Here is a 14,449-nt window from a genome sequence, read left to right as displayed (position 1 = left end):
ACATACACAGAAAAAACCTGGAAATGGTGCTGAGGCTCAAGTGGTAGAGCTCTAGCCTTGAGAAATCCCAAGGACAGTGCTCAGGCCCTGAGTTCAAGCCCAGGGCTGGCAAAAAAAAAAAAAGAAAAGAAAAACCTCTTGTTAGACTGAGATCTGTGGATCACAGTTCAAAGCCAGCCTGCCTGGGCAGCAGGAAAGTCGAGAGAGACAGAGAGAGAGGGAGGGAGGGAGAGAGAGAGAGAGAGAGGAGGGGGGGGGGGAGAGAGAGAGAGGAATGAATCTGCTGAAAGGAAACACTACGCAGTTCAGAAGAAGTGTTTATTGTGTGTGGAAAAGAGCTGACCTCCAGCTGCCCAAGATGGAATCGAGCAGAGCCAGAGGCCCTATGGTAGAAGGAGAGATTATATAAGAGGAAGTGGAGGTGATCTCAGAGGACGGGGAAATACCTCAGTATGAGGGACTGCCCACTGCCCCCAGGCATGCCAATGGCCAGGGTTACCAGTGCTGGTTGGGGATTTCCAGGGTGTAGGAGGAAAAGTCAAGGAAAGGGGCCATTTCTTCCAGGTGGACCTAACAAAAAGAAAGGGGGGGGCAGGAGACAGAGAGGGAGGGGGGCAGTGAGAGAGAAGGAAGGAAAGAAGCAGCCTCTCATTTTTCCTTTGGATGGATGCTCAAACTCACATTACCCTCTACTTGCCTGAAAGCATTTCTGACAGAGAAAATCTCTTTGATATGTGAAGCAAATGAAGCTAAGGAGGACTGTGCACATTACAGGAAGTTCCAAAAGTGCAGCAGGCAATAGTGTCTGGATGTCTCAAGCTGCCTGCAAAACGGGGTCTCTTAATGTGGGAAAGGACACCAGAGCCATTCCAGAGCCTGGGTAAGATGACTGGCTGTACTGGAAATGCCCAAGCTGGCAAAAACTCCATTTCCAACCTTTCTTAGGGAAGAACTATGGCCAGAATTGCTGAGGTTGGCTCCTCCAGCTTCTTTACTTCTGAGGCACTTCTGAGTGTTGAACAAATATTTAGGAAATATCAATTTATAGGGAACCCAATTCTCTCTTCACTGGGCACCTATGTAATTCATCTAGCCTCCATTCTGAGTCTGGTGAATTATGCATGATAAGATTTATAAGATGTATAAGCCAAAGGACACTGCTAACCGGACTCTCCTCACATTTTTTCTTAATCACTTTTTTTTTCTTTTCATTTTGCCAGTCCTGGCCTTGAACTCAGGTCCTGAGCACTGTCCTTGGGCTTTTTCAAGGCTAGAACTCTACCACTTGAGCTACAGCACCACTTCTGGCTTTTCCATGTATGTGGTACCAAGGAATCAAACCCTGGTCTTTGGGCATGCTATGCAAGCACTCTACCACTAGGCCATACTCCTGGCCTTTTAATCCCTTTTGATACTAACAGCTCCATCCCTGAAGACTTCACTAGCTTGGCTAGTGATCAGGGACCAAATGTGTTTAGCTCTCCCACGTGACCAACTGCAGACATGGCTGAGAGCCACTGACGTGTGGCAATGTCCTTACAAGGCAAAGCTGGGTAGTGGGTTTGTTTTGTTTTGTTTTTTGGTCTGTTATGGAACTTGAACTTTGGGCCTGGGCATTATCCCTGAGCTCTTTAGCATAAGACTACTGCTGTACCCCTTGAGCCACAGTGCCACTTCGATTTTCTGGTGGTTAACCGGAAATAGGAGTCTTATGGACTTTAGTGTCCGGGCTTGGTTTTGAACACAATTCTCAGATCTCAGCCTCCTGGGTAGCTAGGATTACAGGCGTGAACCACCTCACCTGGCATGGGTAGTGTTTTTGAGAAAGTTCCACACTAGAGCTAGGTGCCAGTGGCTCAGGCCTGTTATCCTAGCTATTCAGGAGGCTGAGTTCTGATGACTGTGTGAAGCCAGCCCAGGCAGAAAAGTTCCTGTGATACTCTTAACCGAATAAACCACTCAGAAAACCACAAGTAGACTGGAAATGTTGCGTAGTGGTAGATTGTTTGTGTAGCATGCATGAAGCCCTGGGTTTGATTCCTCATTACCACAAAAACAGAAAAGTTGGGAAGTGTTTCTGTGGCTCAAGTGGTAGAGTGTAAGCCTTGAGCAAAAGAAGCTCAGGGACAGTGCCCAGGCCCTGATTTTAAGTTCTATAACTAACAAAACAAAACAAAATTCCATACTGCATGGGCTGAGAGTTTGGCCTAGTGGTAGAGTGCTTGCGTAGCATGCATGAAGACCCAGGTTCAATTACTCAGTACCACATACATAGAAAAGTCAGAACTGGTGCTGTGGCTCAAGTGGTAGAGCACTAGCCTTGAGGAAAGCCCAAGGACAATGATTAGGCCCTGAGTTCAGTCCCCAGGACTGGCAAAAAAAGAAAAGAAAAGAAAGAAATTGAAAAAAAATTCCATACTACAGAACTCATACAACATAGGAGCTCCGGATGCACCCACAAGATTCAGTCAAGATGAAATGTGTCAGGACAAAGGAAGACTGCCTTGTTTCAGCTTGGGGGACAGGAAGGCTTCCTGGGTGAAAGTTGCACTTGAGTCATCTACTTAGGAACCTGGCCTCACTACTGTGTTAACAGCACAAAGGGTGCTATGACCATCCATACCTTTGGTACACACCACTCCTGCTCACTGGAGAAGATTCCAGGATAAGGCCCACTACTGCTATTTTCAGGGTGATACAAGTTGCTCTTCATAATGCAGGGGTTTGATGAAATCCCCAGTTAGGAGAAGAAAAGCCAAATAATCTTGTTCAGTGTCCTATGCACTGTTCCATGTGCTAAGAATGCTTTATGCTGTCCTATGCCACAGTAGCTTGTGACACGTGCCACAAGGATGCCCATTTTAGTATACCTAAGTTCACTGGCACACACAAATTCACACTTAAATTGGTCTGACTTCACCTCAGCTTTAGGCACTATGTGTTTCCCTCAGGCTTCAAGACTGTAGGTACTTAGCTTTATCAAGGCCTCCCCTCAGTTCTGGTGATGGTCAAGTGGTACAAGTTCTTCTTGGGAGAGGGTGCCTGGCTACAGACCTCCTACAATGAAGTCATAGCCCTGCCAGTTCTACACCACTAGCAATATCTAGGGATAGCTGGTTTCCATGCTCACGTGTGTTATTAGCCTTTGGGAAGTTCAGCACCCTCTGCTGCCCCTTCCCAAGAGTGCTATTGGAAGGAGGACTGCCTTCCACCGTAAGCTAGCTGCAAAGTGAAACTGTCCTTGGCCACATGATCTTCAGGGAGCTAGTCATTCACTGTTTCATTCAGCACCTACCATGGGCCAGAACACAGAAGCCTAAATCCAAATGTGGAATTAAAATCTTTGTAAAGGGAGATACATAGGTCATTACAAGAGGTAATAATAAACTTATTGTAATAATTCGTAACTATGTATTTTTGGACGTGGTACTATGACTCAGGTGTTAGAGCACTACCTTAGCAAAAGGAGCTTGGGGACAGCGCCTAGGATGAGCGTTCAAGCCTTAGAACTGGCAGAGAGAGCAAGAGAGCGAGAGTGAGAGAGAGAGAGAGATGAAGAAACAACAAAAATGAATTTACTTTTAAAAAGATGGGCGCAGTGGCTCACACCTGTAATCTTAGTTGCTCAGGAGGCTGAGATTTGAGGATTGTGGCTCAAAGCCATCCATTGCAAGAAGTCAGGACCTGGGCTCTGTCCTTGGACACTTTTTTTGCTCAAGGCTAGCACTGGAGCCACAGCACCACTTCGGGCTTTTTCTGTGTGTGGTACTGAGGAATGGAACCCAGGGCTTTGTGCATGACAGGTGAGCACTCTACCACAGGCCAGGCTCCCGGCCTCCATGAAACTCCAATTAAACACCAGAAGACAAAGTGGTGCTGCGGCCCAAGTGGCGGAGCAGTAGTCTTGAGCTGAAGAGCTCGGGGATGGCACGGCACCTAGGCCCAGAGTAACACTTCATGGCTGTCCGGGCATTGGGCACTAATTTAGCCTGCAGAAAGGAGGTCTTGAGAAGTTCACACGAATCGCTGTGCTGGGTAAGTCTCACTCCAGCCTGGCGCGGTGCTCAGGCCTGCCTGTCATCCAGCTGCTCAGGAGGCTGGGATCTGAGGATGGGGGTTCAAAGCCAGGCCGGTACAAAAGGACCTGAGACTCCAATCTCCAGTTAACCTCCAGAAAAGAGGAAGTGGGGCTTGGCTGGAAGGGAGGGCGGAGGCCCTGATCTGTGGAGCTAGGGGACGGCGCCAGGCCCCGGGGTCGGGGTCGGGGTCGGGGGGTGGCCCTGATCTGCGGAGCTGGGGGACGGGGCCAGGCCCCGGGGTCAGGGTGGAGGGGTGGCCCTGATCTGCGGAGCTGGGGGACGGCGCCAGGCCCCGGGGTCCGGCGCCAGGCCCCGGGGTCGGGGTCGGGGGGTGGCCCTGATCTGCGGAGCTCGGGGAGGGCGCCAGGCCCCGGGGTCTGGGTGGAGGGGTGGCCCTGATCTGCGGAGCTGGGGGACGGCGCCAGGCCCCGGGGTCGGGGTCGGAGAGTGGCCCTGATCTGCGGAGCTGGGGGACAGCGCCAGGCCCCGGGGTCGGGGTCGGGGGGTGGTCCTGATCTGCGGAGCTGGGGGACAGCGCCAGGCCCTGGGGTCCGGGTGGAGGGGTGGCCCTGATCTGCGGAGCTGAGGGAAGGCGCCAGGCCCGGGGGTCGGGGGGGGCGGTGGCCCTGATCTGAAGAGGTGGGGGACGGCGCCAGGCCTCGGGGTCGGGGTCGGGGGGTGGCCCTGATGTGCGGAGCTCGGGGACGGCGCCAGGCCCCGGGGTCGGGGGGGAGGGGGTGGCCCTGACCAGCGGAGCTCGGGGACGGCGCCAGGCCGAGCTCAAGCCCCAGGACCCACCAGAAGGAACAAGGGTCACCTCTTCCAGTGGGTGGTCCGCGCGTCGTTCTGAGGACCCCGCCGCGGTCTCCCGAGACCACAGCCCCCGCGGACTCCGGGGGAGTCGGAGCCGCCCCGCCCCCGGCGCCGCGGCGCAGGGCGCGCGCAGCACTTCCGGGGCGGGCCGCGGCACTTCCGGCGGGCCCTGCGTCCGGCCGCCATTCTGCGGGTCGTAGCAGCTCCGGCCCGTGCCGTCCCCGCCCCCGGACGCGCCGTCGGTCGGTGAGGAGTGGGCGGCCGGGCGGGGGTGGCCGGCGCGGTGCCTCCGCGCGCCTCGCCGGGCGTCCATTCAGGACCGCGGGCCGCTCTCGCCGCCGGCTGCCCGCTGCCCGCGCGTCGCCCCGCCGCCGCGCCGCGGTCGCGTTCCGCGGGCGGCCGGGGACGGGCGGGGCCCCCTCGCCAGACGGCGGACCGAGCGCCTGCCGTCGGGTTCCCGGAGACCTGCGGCCGGCAGGGAGCTGCCCCTCCCAGGTGGGCCGGGCCTGGGGCGCGGGCGCCGCCGTGCTCGAGGGCCGTGGGGAGGGCGGGGGCCGGGGGACGCTGCTCCGGGTCCGCCCGCGGTCAGGCGGGGTCCACCTCCCCCGGGAGCCGTTGGGAGCGCGCGGCGCCTCGCGGCGGGGAGGGGCGTGGCGGGGGGGTGCGGTCCGACCCCAGCCCCTGAAAACCGTCACTGCGAGCCCAGCAAATGCCCCCAGGAGGAGTGTAACTTAAAAACCGTGCTGGGGGCGAAAAGCCGACGGATTACATGTGGATGCGCACTAACCGCAAGGAAGATGGGGAAGGGGCATGAACTTGGGACTTGCCGCCACCGTAATGCTGCGCTGAAGGACGGGATGGCACAGTGCGGGCTGTTGTGCTAGGTAGCACGATGGGGTTGCTCTTCATTTGGGCTCTTCAGCTACTTCTACAGTGAGTGTTAGGAACTCCGAATATTTTTTTTTAATTGCTAAAATCTTAAAGCTAGAACGAATCACTATTCATTAGCCCCTGTGTGGAAGCTGGATTCTGGACTGAATTCTGTAACATCAATCTGGATAGTTCAGATACGTTAGGAAATACATGTTAGAGCATAACTTGAGAATCAGGACCTTCCTACCCCCAAATTTTCAGACTGAGTTGCTGCTGACAAGTTATTTCTCCTGTTCAACATGTTTTCTCAGTGGTAAAATGAAGAGGTTTGATTGAGTTCCTCTGAGGACTTTGGTCCTCTGCTGATTATTGGCACTAAAGGTGTTGAACTAGATTCTGCTTTGCTCTCCTGTTTATTCAGGAACGTATTTTTTTTCCCCTGTGAAATTAACTGTGCGCTGGGGCTTGAACTCTGGGCCTGGGCACTGTCCCCGAGCTCTTCAGCACAAGGCTACCACAGCCCCACTTCCTGAAGATGTTTTAAAAGTGCTTACCATGGGCCGAGTGGTAGAGTGCTTTCCTAGCATGCGCAGAGATCCAGGTTTGATTCCTTGATATATACATAGAATAGCCAGAAGTGGTGTTGTGGCTCAAGTGATAGCATGCTAGCCTTGAGCAAAGCCCAAGGCCAGTGCCCAGGCCCTGAGTTTAAGCCCCAGGGCTGGTGCTCACCAGAGCTAGATACAGAGTATTTAGAGAAATATGTTTATACAATTACTACATGGATTCTAAATGTTTGATAAGGCTCATCTTGTTAGTTTTGGCCTATTGTGCTGGCTTTTCAAGATATTAGTAAATTCTGCTATGTTAGTTTCATGATGTATAGAAAGAACCTAACTTTTTTCTGCCCCCTGTCAGATGCTGGTCATTTGTCTAATCTTGTGTAGGCCATTTAACATCAGACTTAAGTTTGCTGAACTATGGATTGGTGTTTTTAACTGACTGGCGATGTACACGCTGGTCTTCTATAGTCTAAGACTGGTCTAGTCGTCATGAGACAAGGGTATGACTGAGCAAATGTTTTCTGAGTACACACCGGGTACGATGGATGTACAGGGGTTACAACAGTGAATAACTGGATGGATTCATCATTCCTGCTCTGAGAGCCATGACTGGGTGTGGAGTCAGACTTCTGTGCTAGAGGGTGACTGCCACACTGGAAGTGTGCATATGACAAAGAGTAGAAATGAGTGGGCCTATGCATCTAAAAAAAAATGGCCTATGCATTTAAAAAAGAAAAAAGACCTGTCAGAAAGATGGAAGATTTTTCTTTTCTTTTTAAAATTTTATTGTCGGTGTAATATATAGAGAGACTGATTACAGTTACATTCATCAGGTAGTGGGTGCACTACTTCTGAAAGAATTTTCTTGGTGGCTAGATTACAAGGTGAATGTAAAGGAGAGGAATTGTATTCTGTAAAGGCCTAGAAGCTTGAAGAATTAGGGAATTACAGGTGATCAGCAATTTGAAAATGCAGTCTGGTCAGATGCAGTCTGTGAAGAGCTTTTTTTTTTGCCAGTCCAGGATCTTGAACTCAGAGCCCAGGCACTGTCTTTGAACACTTTTTGCTCAAGGCTAGTGCTCTGCCACTTGAGCCACAGCACCGCTTTTGGCTTTTTCTGAATATGTGGTACTGAGGAGTCAAACCCAGGGCTTCATGCATGCTAGGCAAGCACTCTTCCACTAGGCTTCCTCTTGGCCTCTGTGAAGAGCTTTGTATGTTACATTCAAATTTTATTTACAGGTGTCTGGGAGACTTTAAAAAATGTTCAGACAAGTTACTTTAGGCTTTTGGGTTTTAGAGAGGACTCTGCTAGCAGTACCATGTGTGAACTTTGGAGAGTGGAGGCGGGGCTGATAGATATCTCTGATATATACTGCCCTTAGTTATCTGTATGTGGCCAGTTTATTCTACTCTGTATTTGTCAACAAATTCTCTAAATCATGCTTTGATTTTTGAAATGTACCCAGAGAAGAGTCCTGAACAATCACTGAAACAGGTCCTCAAGATCCTTCTCTGGGTCAGAATTCTACTATCTGTTTCCTGCCAGTATCCTCTTCCTTTTCACCTTTGATTGTGTTATTCCTTCCTCAATTACATGTCAGTAATAGATAATCAACAGAATGTCAGCTATTTTTACAGTCTGTAGTCATACCAGCAGTTGTCTAATGTTTGTCAAAATTGTAGATTAAGGGCTGAGCTCCAGTGGCTCTTATCTGTAATCCTAGGTACTCAGGAGGCTGAGATGGGAAGATTGCATTTCAAAGCCAGTTGGGACAGAAAGTCTGGGAGACTCTGATTCCAGTTAACCATCAAAAAATGAGCAGTGGACCTGTGACCCAAGTGGTAGAACCCCTAGCACTTGAGCCACAGCAACACTTTGGCTTTTCCTATGTATGTGGTACCAAGGAATCGAACTCAGGTCTTTGTGCAAGCACTCTACCACTAAGCCAAACTCCTGGCCCCTCAGCTGTCTTTTGATTGTACTGGGGCTTGAATTCAGGTCCTTGGTCTCTTACTTGGCTTTCTTCCTCAAGGATAGCACTCTTCTACTTGAGCCACATATCCACTTCTGTTTTTGCCAGCCTTGGGGCTTGAACTCAGGATCTGAGCACTGCCCTTGGGCTTTCTCAAGGCTATGCTGTATTACTTGAGTCACAGCACCACTTCCAGCCTTTTCTGTTTATGTGATAACAAGGAATAGAACCCAGGGCTTCATGCATGCTAGGCAAGCATTTATGCATATTCCCAGCCCTTCTACTTATGTTTTATTTATGGTTAATCAGAGTAAGAAGGTTCATGGACTTTTTTGACTGGATTGGCTTTGAACATCAGTCCTCAGAACTCCGCCTCCTGAGTAGCTAGGATTATAGGCATGAGCCACCAGTGTCTGCCATCAGACACATACTTTTGTTTACCTTTCTTTTGTTTTTTTCAGGTTCAGCTTCTCATTCTACTGTCGTCTGTTTTCTGTGGGGTCATCAAAAAGCCATGTAGGCTGTTTGCCCTTTGAGGACTACTTTTAAAGTATCTAGAAAGGCAGCTGGTAAGTCTGTCAGGGGAAAGCATGCAGTGCTTTGTGTCTTTGCAACTCTGAAAGGATTGTTCTAGGATTTATAAAATGGTATTCTGTTAACATTATCGTTGTATATGCTATTTATTTGCCTTTAATATTTCTCTCTTTTTAATGTTTAGGAGAATATTTTATCATTAGAGAATTTTTGAAAAGTTCTTGGAGTTCTTGAGGAAGAACTTTATAAAAATATATACTAGTCAGTAATGGTGGCTCACACCTGTAATCATAGCTACTTAGGAGGCTGAGATCTGAGGATCATGGTTTGAAGCCAACCCAATCAGGAAAGCCCATGAGTCTCATCTCCGGTTAACCACTAGAACATGAAATAGAGCTTTAGCTCCAAGTTGTAGAGGCTAGCTTTGAGCTCAGGGACAGCGCCCAGACCCTTGAGTTCAAGCCTCAGGATCTACCACAAAAAACGAAACAACCCCAGCTGTGATGTATACTGTCTGTCAGAGTGCAGAGATAGCATATGCAGGAAGACTTGCTGGATATATATGTCTGGTATAATGTGGGATATGAGGAGTGAGTACTCTAGTATTCTTTGAAGAACTTGTGTTTTATATATGCTGGTCCTTTGGTTTGAACTCAGTGCCTGGGCACTGCTTCTGAGCTGCTTTTGTAAAGACTAGTGCTCTAGTGTTTGAGTCACAGTTTTACTTCTGATTTTGGTACTCATGGGATCCTCAGATCTTAGCCTCCTGAGTAGCTAGGAATACAGGTGTGATCCACCTTTGCTTGGCTTAAAGAACTTTCTTTTTTAAAGCTGGAGGTTATTAGATTATGATGGTGAAACTTGGTGGGAGGCAGGCCTGTGAGTAGATAGAACTGGTGGTGAGTAGAGGAAAAAAGGAGGGCTTGTATGCTTTTATATATAGCTCTTTTTTTTTTTGTCTATGTGGTATGTAGTATAGTGGCTGTTTACTAATATGTTATAGTCAGATAGGATTATTAAGAAAAATCTCCTCTAAAGCCTTCTAGTTTTATTGACCTTTGGGCTATGAAATGATTAACCCATATTTCTTCATATTTTAAAAATCATATTTGTCAATTAAGATCATTTTTAGAGGGCATTTTTTCTTTTCTTTTTTTTTTTTTGTTTGGTTGTTCGTGGGGCTTGAACTCTGGGCCTGGGTGCTGTCCCTGAGATCTTCAGCTCAAAATTACCACTGTACCATTTGAGCCACAGCACCACTTTCGGTTTTCTGGTAGTGATTGGAGATAGGAGTCTCAGGACTTTTGATGTCCTTGAACTGTGATCCTCAGATCTCAGCCTGCTGAAGTAGCTAGGATTATAGGTGTGAGCCACTAGTGCTTGGCTAATAAGACTTAAATTATTAAAAGGCTTTTTGGAAAGGATTTAAAGCTTAGATGTGTTAAGTCTGCCTGGAAGAAATGACTTCTTCCCCTGGCTCTTTCCCCCTGCACCCTGGAAATCCCTGCCCAGCACCTGTAACCCGGGCAACTGGCATGCCTGGGGGCTGTGGGAGGTCCCCACTGAGGTATTTCCCCATCCTCTGAGGTCACATCCACTTCCGCTGTGTCTGTACCCCTCCCCCTATATAATCTCTCTCTTCCCGCCCTAAGCTCTCTTGCTCGCCTGATTCCATCTTGGGCAGCAGGAGTCTGCTCTTTCCTCACGCAATAAACCCTCTTCTCCTGAACTGCGTGGAGTTTCCTTTCCGTAGACCTTACAAGATGTAACCCTGATAATATATTCATCTTTATATGCCAATTACTTGTTGATGCAGGGTTTTTAGCATCAAAGTATAAAGTTATATGTTAGGTAATTCTGGGGGTCAGGCTTGGGTCACTGATAATCCTTCAGAGATGTTTCATGACTTCTCTGTATCTGTTTCTTCATCTATAAAAGAGTGATAATTGTTAGGATTAAGTGAAAAAATAATATTGAAAATCCCGAAAGATAAAATTCAGTTGTTCCTTTCTTGTCATCCTGTCTTTTGTTGTTGTTGTTGGTGGTGGTGGTGGTGGTGGTTCTGCTGGTTCTAGGGCTTGATCTCAGGATCTGAACTCCTTTTCTTGGCTTTTTTGCTCAAGGCTAGTGCTCTACCATTTGAGCCACAACTCACTTCCTGTGTTTTGGTGGTTGATGATTGGCGATGAATCTCACAGACTTTTCTGTCCTTATTGGCCTACCTACCCCAGACTGGAACTCCAACTCAGTCGGTATCTGATACTTTGCTCTCTACTACCTGAGCCATGCCCTTTCCCCCAATTTTTTTTTTAAACCAGTCCTGGCTTGAACTCAAGGCCTGAGCACTGTCCTTGGACTTTCTCAAGGCTAGAGCTCTTATCACTGGAATCACAGAACCATTTCCAGCTTTTTTCTGTGTATGTAGTCCAGAGAAATTAAACCATGCATGGTCTTCATGTATGCTAGGCAAGCACTCTACCACTAAGCCAAACTCCCGCCCCCCCCTTCCCCTACTTTTTTTTTTGCCAGTCCTGGGATGGGTTCTCTACCACTGGAGCCACCACACTGCTTTCAGCTTTGTGTGTGTGTGGGGGGGGGGTGGGGCGTGGTACGGAGGAATCCAACCGGTCTTTGTGCATTCTAGGCAAACACTCTACCAAGCTCCTGTCTTCCCCTACCCCACATTGGTTTTGAACCTCTATTACCACATCTCAGCCACCTCTGAATAGTTAGGAATATAGGCATGAGCCGCTGGCACCAGTTTCATAAATCCTTTATGGTAATTTAATAAAGCATATACCATTGTAGACTCTTGGAATGATGCCTTTATAGTGTATAGTAGTAAAATAACATTTTATTCAAAATCATGTTCCATAAAAGAAACTTACTTCTACTTTTTGCAGCAGCGTTGAAAGTCTGTAGAGTACACAGTTGTGTGTATTGTAACAGAAAGAAGATGGAGGTGTTGCCAGAACTACGTAGACCTTCAGCTCGCCTGGAGTGTGACCACTGTGGGTTCCGAGGCACTGATTACGAAAATGTGCAGATCCACATGGGCACCATCCACCCTGAATTCTGTGATGACATGGACACTGGGGGATTAGGTAAAATGATATTTTACCAGAAAAGTGCAAAGCTCTTTCACTGCCATACTTGCTTCTTCACCAGCAAGATGTACTCCAATGTGTATTATCATATCACATCCAAACATGCAGCCCCAGAGACCTGGACTGACAAACCAAAAAACCAGTTGAACAAAGAAGCAGATCCTGTGAAAAGCCCATCTCCTGAGAACCAGAATTTACCCTCTAGTCCAACAGAATCAAAGCCTGGATCTGCCCTCCCCATGGAAGCACAGAAACTTAGCCCCGGAGTGTCTCCGGAGTCACCAACACCTGTCCCTCCTGTCCTCTTGGAGCCTCAGAAGCCTGGCCTTGTTCCTCCTGAGCCACTGAAAATATCTCTTTCCTCTGAACTTCCAAAGTCAGCCGTTTTTGAGGTGCAGAAGCCTGGCCTTGTCTCTTCTCCAGAGCCACAGAAGCCTGCTCCTATGTCCCCTGAGCCAGTGAAGGCTGCTCATGTGAGCCCCAAGGCTCAGAAGCACTCTCCTTTTGCAGATCCAGGTCTCCCCCCTTCAGCCTCATCTCCAGAGTCTCCAGTTCTGGCCGTTTCACCTGAACCTTGGGGGCCATCCCCAACTGCATCTCCAGAGTCTCGGAAGCCAGCCAGGTCTGTCTCTCCTGAACCAAGGAAACCATCACCTTCAGAATCCCCTGAACCTTGGAAGCCATTCTCTGCCATTTCCCCAGAACCACGTAGACCAGCTCCAGCAGTGTCCCCGGGTTCCTGGAAGCCAGGGACACCTGGGTCCCCAAGGCCTTGGAAATCTAGTCCTTCTGTATCGCCTGGACCTTGGAAACCAACTAAGCCGGCTTCATCTATGTCTCCTGGACCTTGGAAGCCAATTCCTTCTGTGTCACCTGGACCTTGGAAACCAACCCCTTCGGTGTCCCCTGCATCCTGGAAGTCGTCTTCAGTCTCATCTGGCTCCTGGAAAACTCCTCCCACATCTCCAGAGTCATGGAAGTCTGGCCCACCAGAGCTCCGGAAGTCAGCCTCCACCTTGTCACCTGAGCATTGGAAGGCGGTTCCCCCTGTGTCTCCTGAGCATTGTAGACCAGGCCCACCACTCTCCCCAGATATCCACAGCCCAGCAGGTTCTCCAGAGCTCAGGAAACCCTCAGGATCACCAGATCTTAGGAAGCTTTCACCTGACCAACAGAAAGCTGCCTCTCTTGATTTTCCTGACCAGAAAAGTTCCCGTGGTGGTTCTCCAGATTTCTGGAAGCCTTCCTTTAGCATGGAACCTCAGAAATCTGTCTTCCATGATGCCCGGAAATTGGGTTCTTCTGGGCCATCTGAGCCCCCCAAAGTGGCCTCAGATATGTGGAAGCCTGTACTCTCTATCGATGCTGACCCTAGAAAGTCTGTACTGTTTCCTGAGTCCACCAAAGTAGTCCCACCTACTTCTCCTGAACCACGGAAACGTTTGCTTTTCCCTGAGGCCCGGAAGCATACCCTTTTCCCTGAACTCCCCAAACCTGCCATGTTCTCAGAGTCTCAGAAGGCATCAGAGCTTGGAGACGAGCTACCGCTAGATGCTGGCGATGAAGAAAAATGCGATGCTTTGGTTCAGGAAGAGCTCCTGGCTACACCTAAGAAACTCTTAGAAGATGCCTTATTTCCTTCCTCGAAGAAGCTCAAGAAAGATAGCCAAGAGAACTCAGATGCTGAGCTTAGTAGCAGTGACTATATCAGAACAGACTTGGACAGTATAGACATGAAGGGCCAAGAGTCAAGCAGTGATCAAGAGCAGGTGGATGTGGAATCTATCGACTTTAGCAAGGAGCACAAAATGGATATGACTAGTCCAGAGCAATCAAAACATGTGCTGCAGTTCACTGAAGAAAAAGAAGCATTCATCTCTGAAGAGGAAATCGCAAAATATATGAAGCGTGGAAAAGGGAAGTATTATTGCAAAATTTGTTGCTGTCGTGCTATGAAAAAAGGTGCTGTTTTGCATCACTTGGTTAATAAGCATAATGTCCACAGTCCATATAAGTGCACAATTTGTGGAAAGGCGTTTCTTTTGGAATCTCTCCTTAAAAATCACGTAGCAGCCCATGGGCAGAGTTTGCTTAAATGTCCACGTTGTAATTTTGAATCAAATTTCCCAAGAGGCTTTAAAAAACATTTAACTCATTGTCAAAGCCGGCATAATGAAGAGGCAAATAAGAAGCTGATGGAAGCTCTTGACTCGCCAGTGGAGTCTCAGCAGATCTGATTTTTAAGGACAGTATATTTGTTATGCGGTGTCACTTACTGACTGAAACATTTATTAGCCTAGTTGGATCAGTGTATGGTGATGTCCCTAGTGTACTGTGTTGAATGTCTCTAGTGTTGCAAAAGGAAGCATTTGATTTTTTTTCATGGTATGTTTATGTGGCTATCTTGTAGGTCAATAAATTTGTACTGTGTATTCCAGAAAGATAAAATTTCTTATTTAAGTGTATTTGAATAGCAATGCAAAGGAGTAGACATTCCATTTAGT

General features: G+C 48.6%; 1 protein-coding gene across 3 annotated transcripts; it reads left to right on the top strand.

Moving 5' to 3' along the window:
• The first annotated feature begins 5,068 nt into the window (after window positions 1-5,068).
• On the top strand, window positions 5,069-14,377 carry Champ1 (chromosome alignment maintaining phosphoprotein 1). Of its 3 annotated transcripts, none has more exons than XM_090341823.1 (3): window positions 5,069-5,387; window positions 8,766-8,873; window positions 11,742-14,377. In XM_090341823.1, exon 3 carries the CDS (start codon window positions 11,795-11,797, stop codon window positions 14,180-14,182), a length of 2,388 nt encoding a protein of 795 aa, XP_090197949.1. In that variant the 5' UTR covers window positions 5,069-5,387; window positions 8,766-8,873; window positions 11,742-11,794; the 3' UTR covers window positions 14,183-14,377. The 3 variants fall into 3 exon arrangements, with proteins under 3 accessions (XP_090197949.1, XP_090197950.1, XP_090197948.1); XM_090341824.1 differs by lacking the exon at window positions 5,069-5,387 and adding an exon at window positions 5,565-5,825 and having other exon boundaries at window positions 11,745-14,377; XM_090341822.1 differs by lacking the exon at window positions 5,069-5,387 and adding an exon at window positions 5,565-5,825.
• The last annotated feature ends 72 nt before the right edge of the window (window positions 14,378-14,449 follow it).

The sequence above is a fragment of the Megascapheus bottae genome, chromosome 11, assembly GCF_031878675.1.
Source record: "Megascapheus bottae isolate mThoBot1 chromosome 11, mThoBot2.hap1, whole genome shotgun sequence".
In the NCBI taxonomy this organism is placed as follows: domain Eukaryota; kingdom Metazoa; phylum Chordata; class Mammalia; order Rodentia; family Geomyidae; genus Megascapheus; species Megascapheus bottae.
Note: the sequence above shows the minus strand (reverse complement) of the source record. Positions and strands in the feature narration are given on the sequence as shown.

What these genes read in the sequence shown, in the direction of transcription:
- Champ1 (XM_090341823.1), top strand. Translation starts at nt 11,795, where the DNA reads ATGGAGGTGTTGCCAGAACTACGTAGACCTTCAGCTCGCCTGGAGTGT.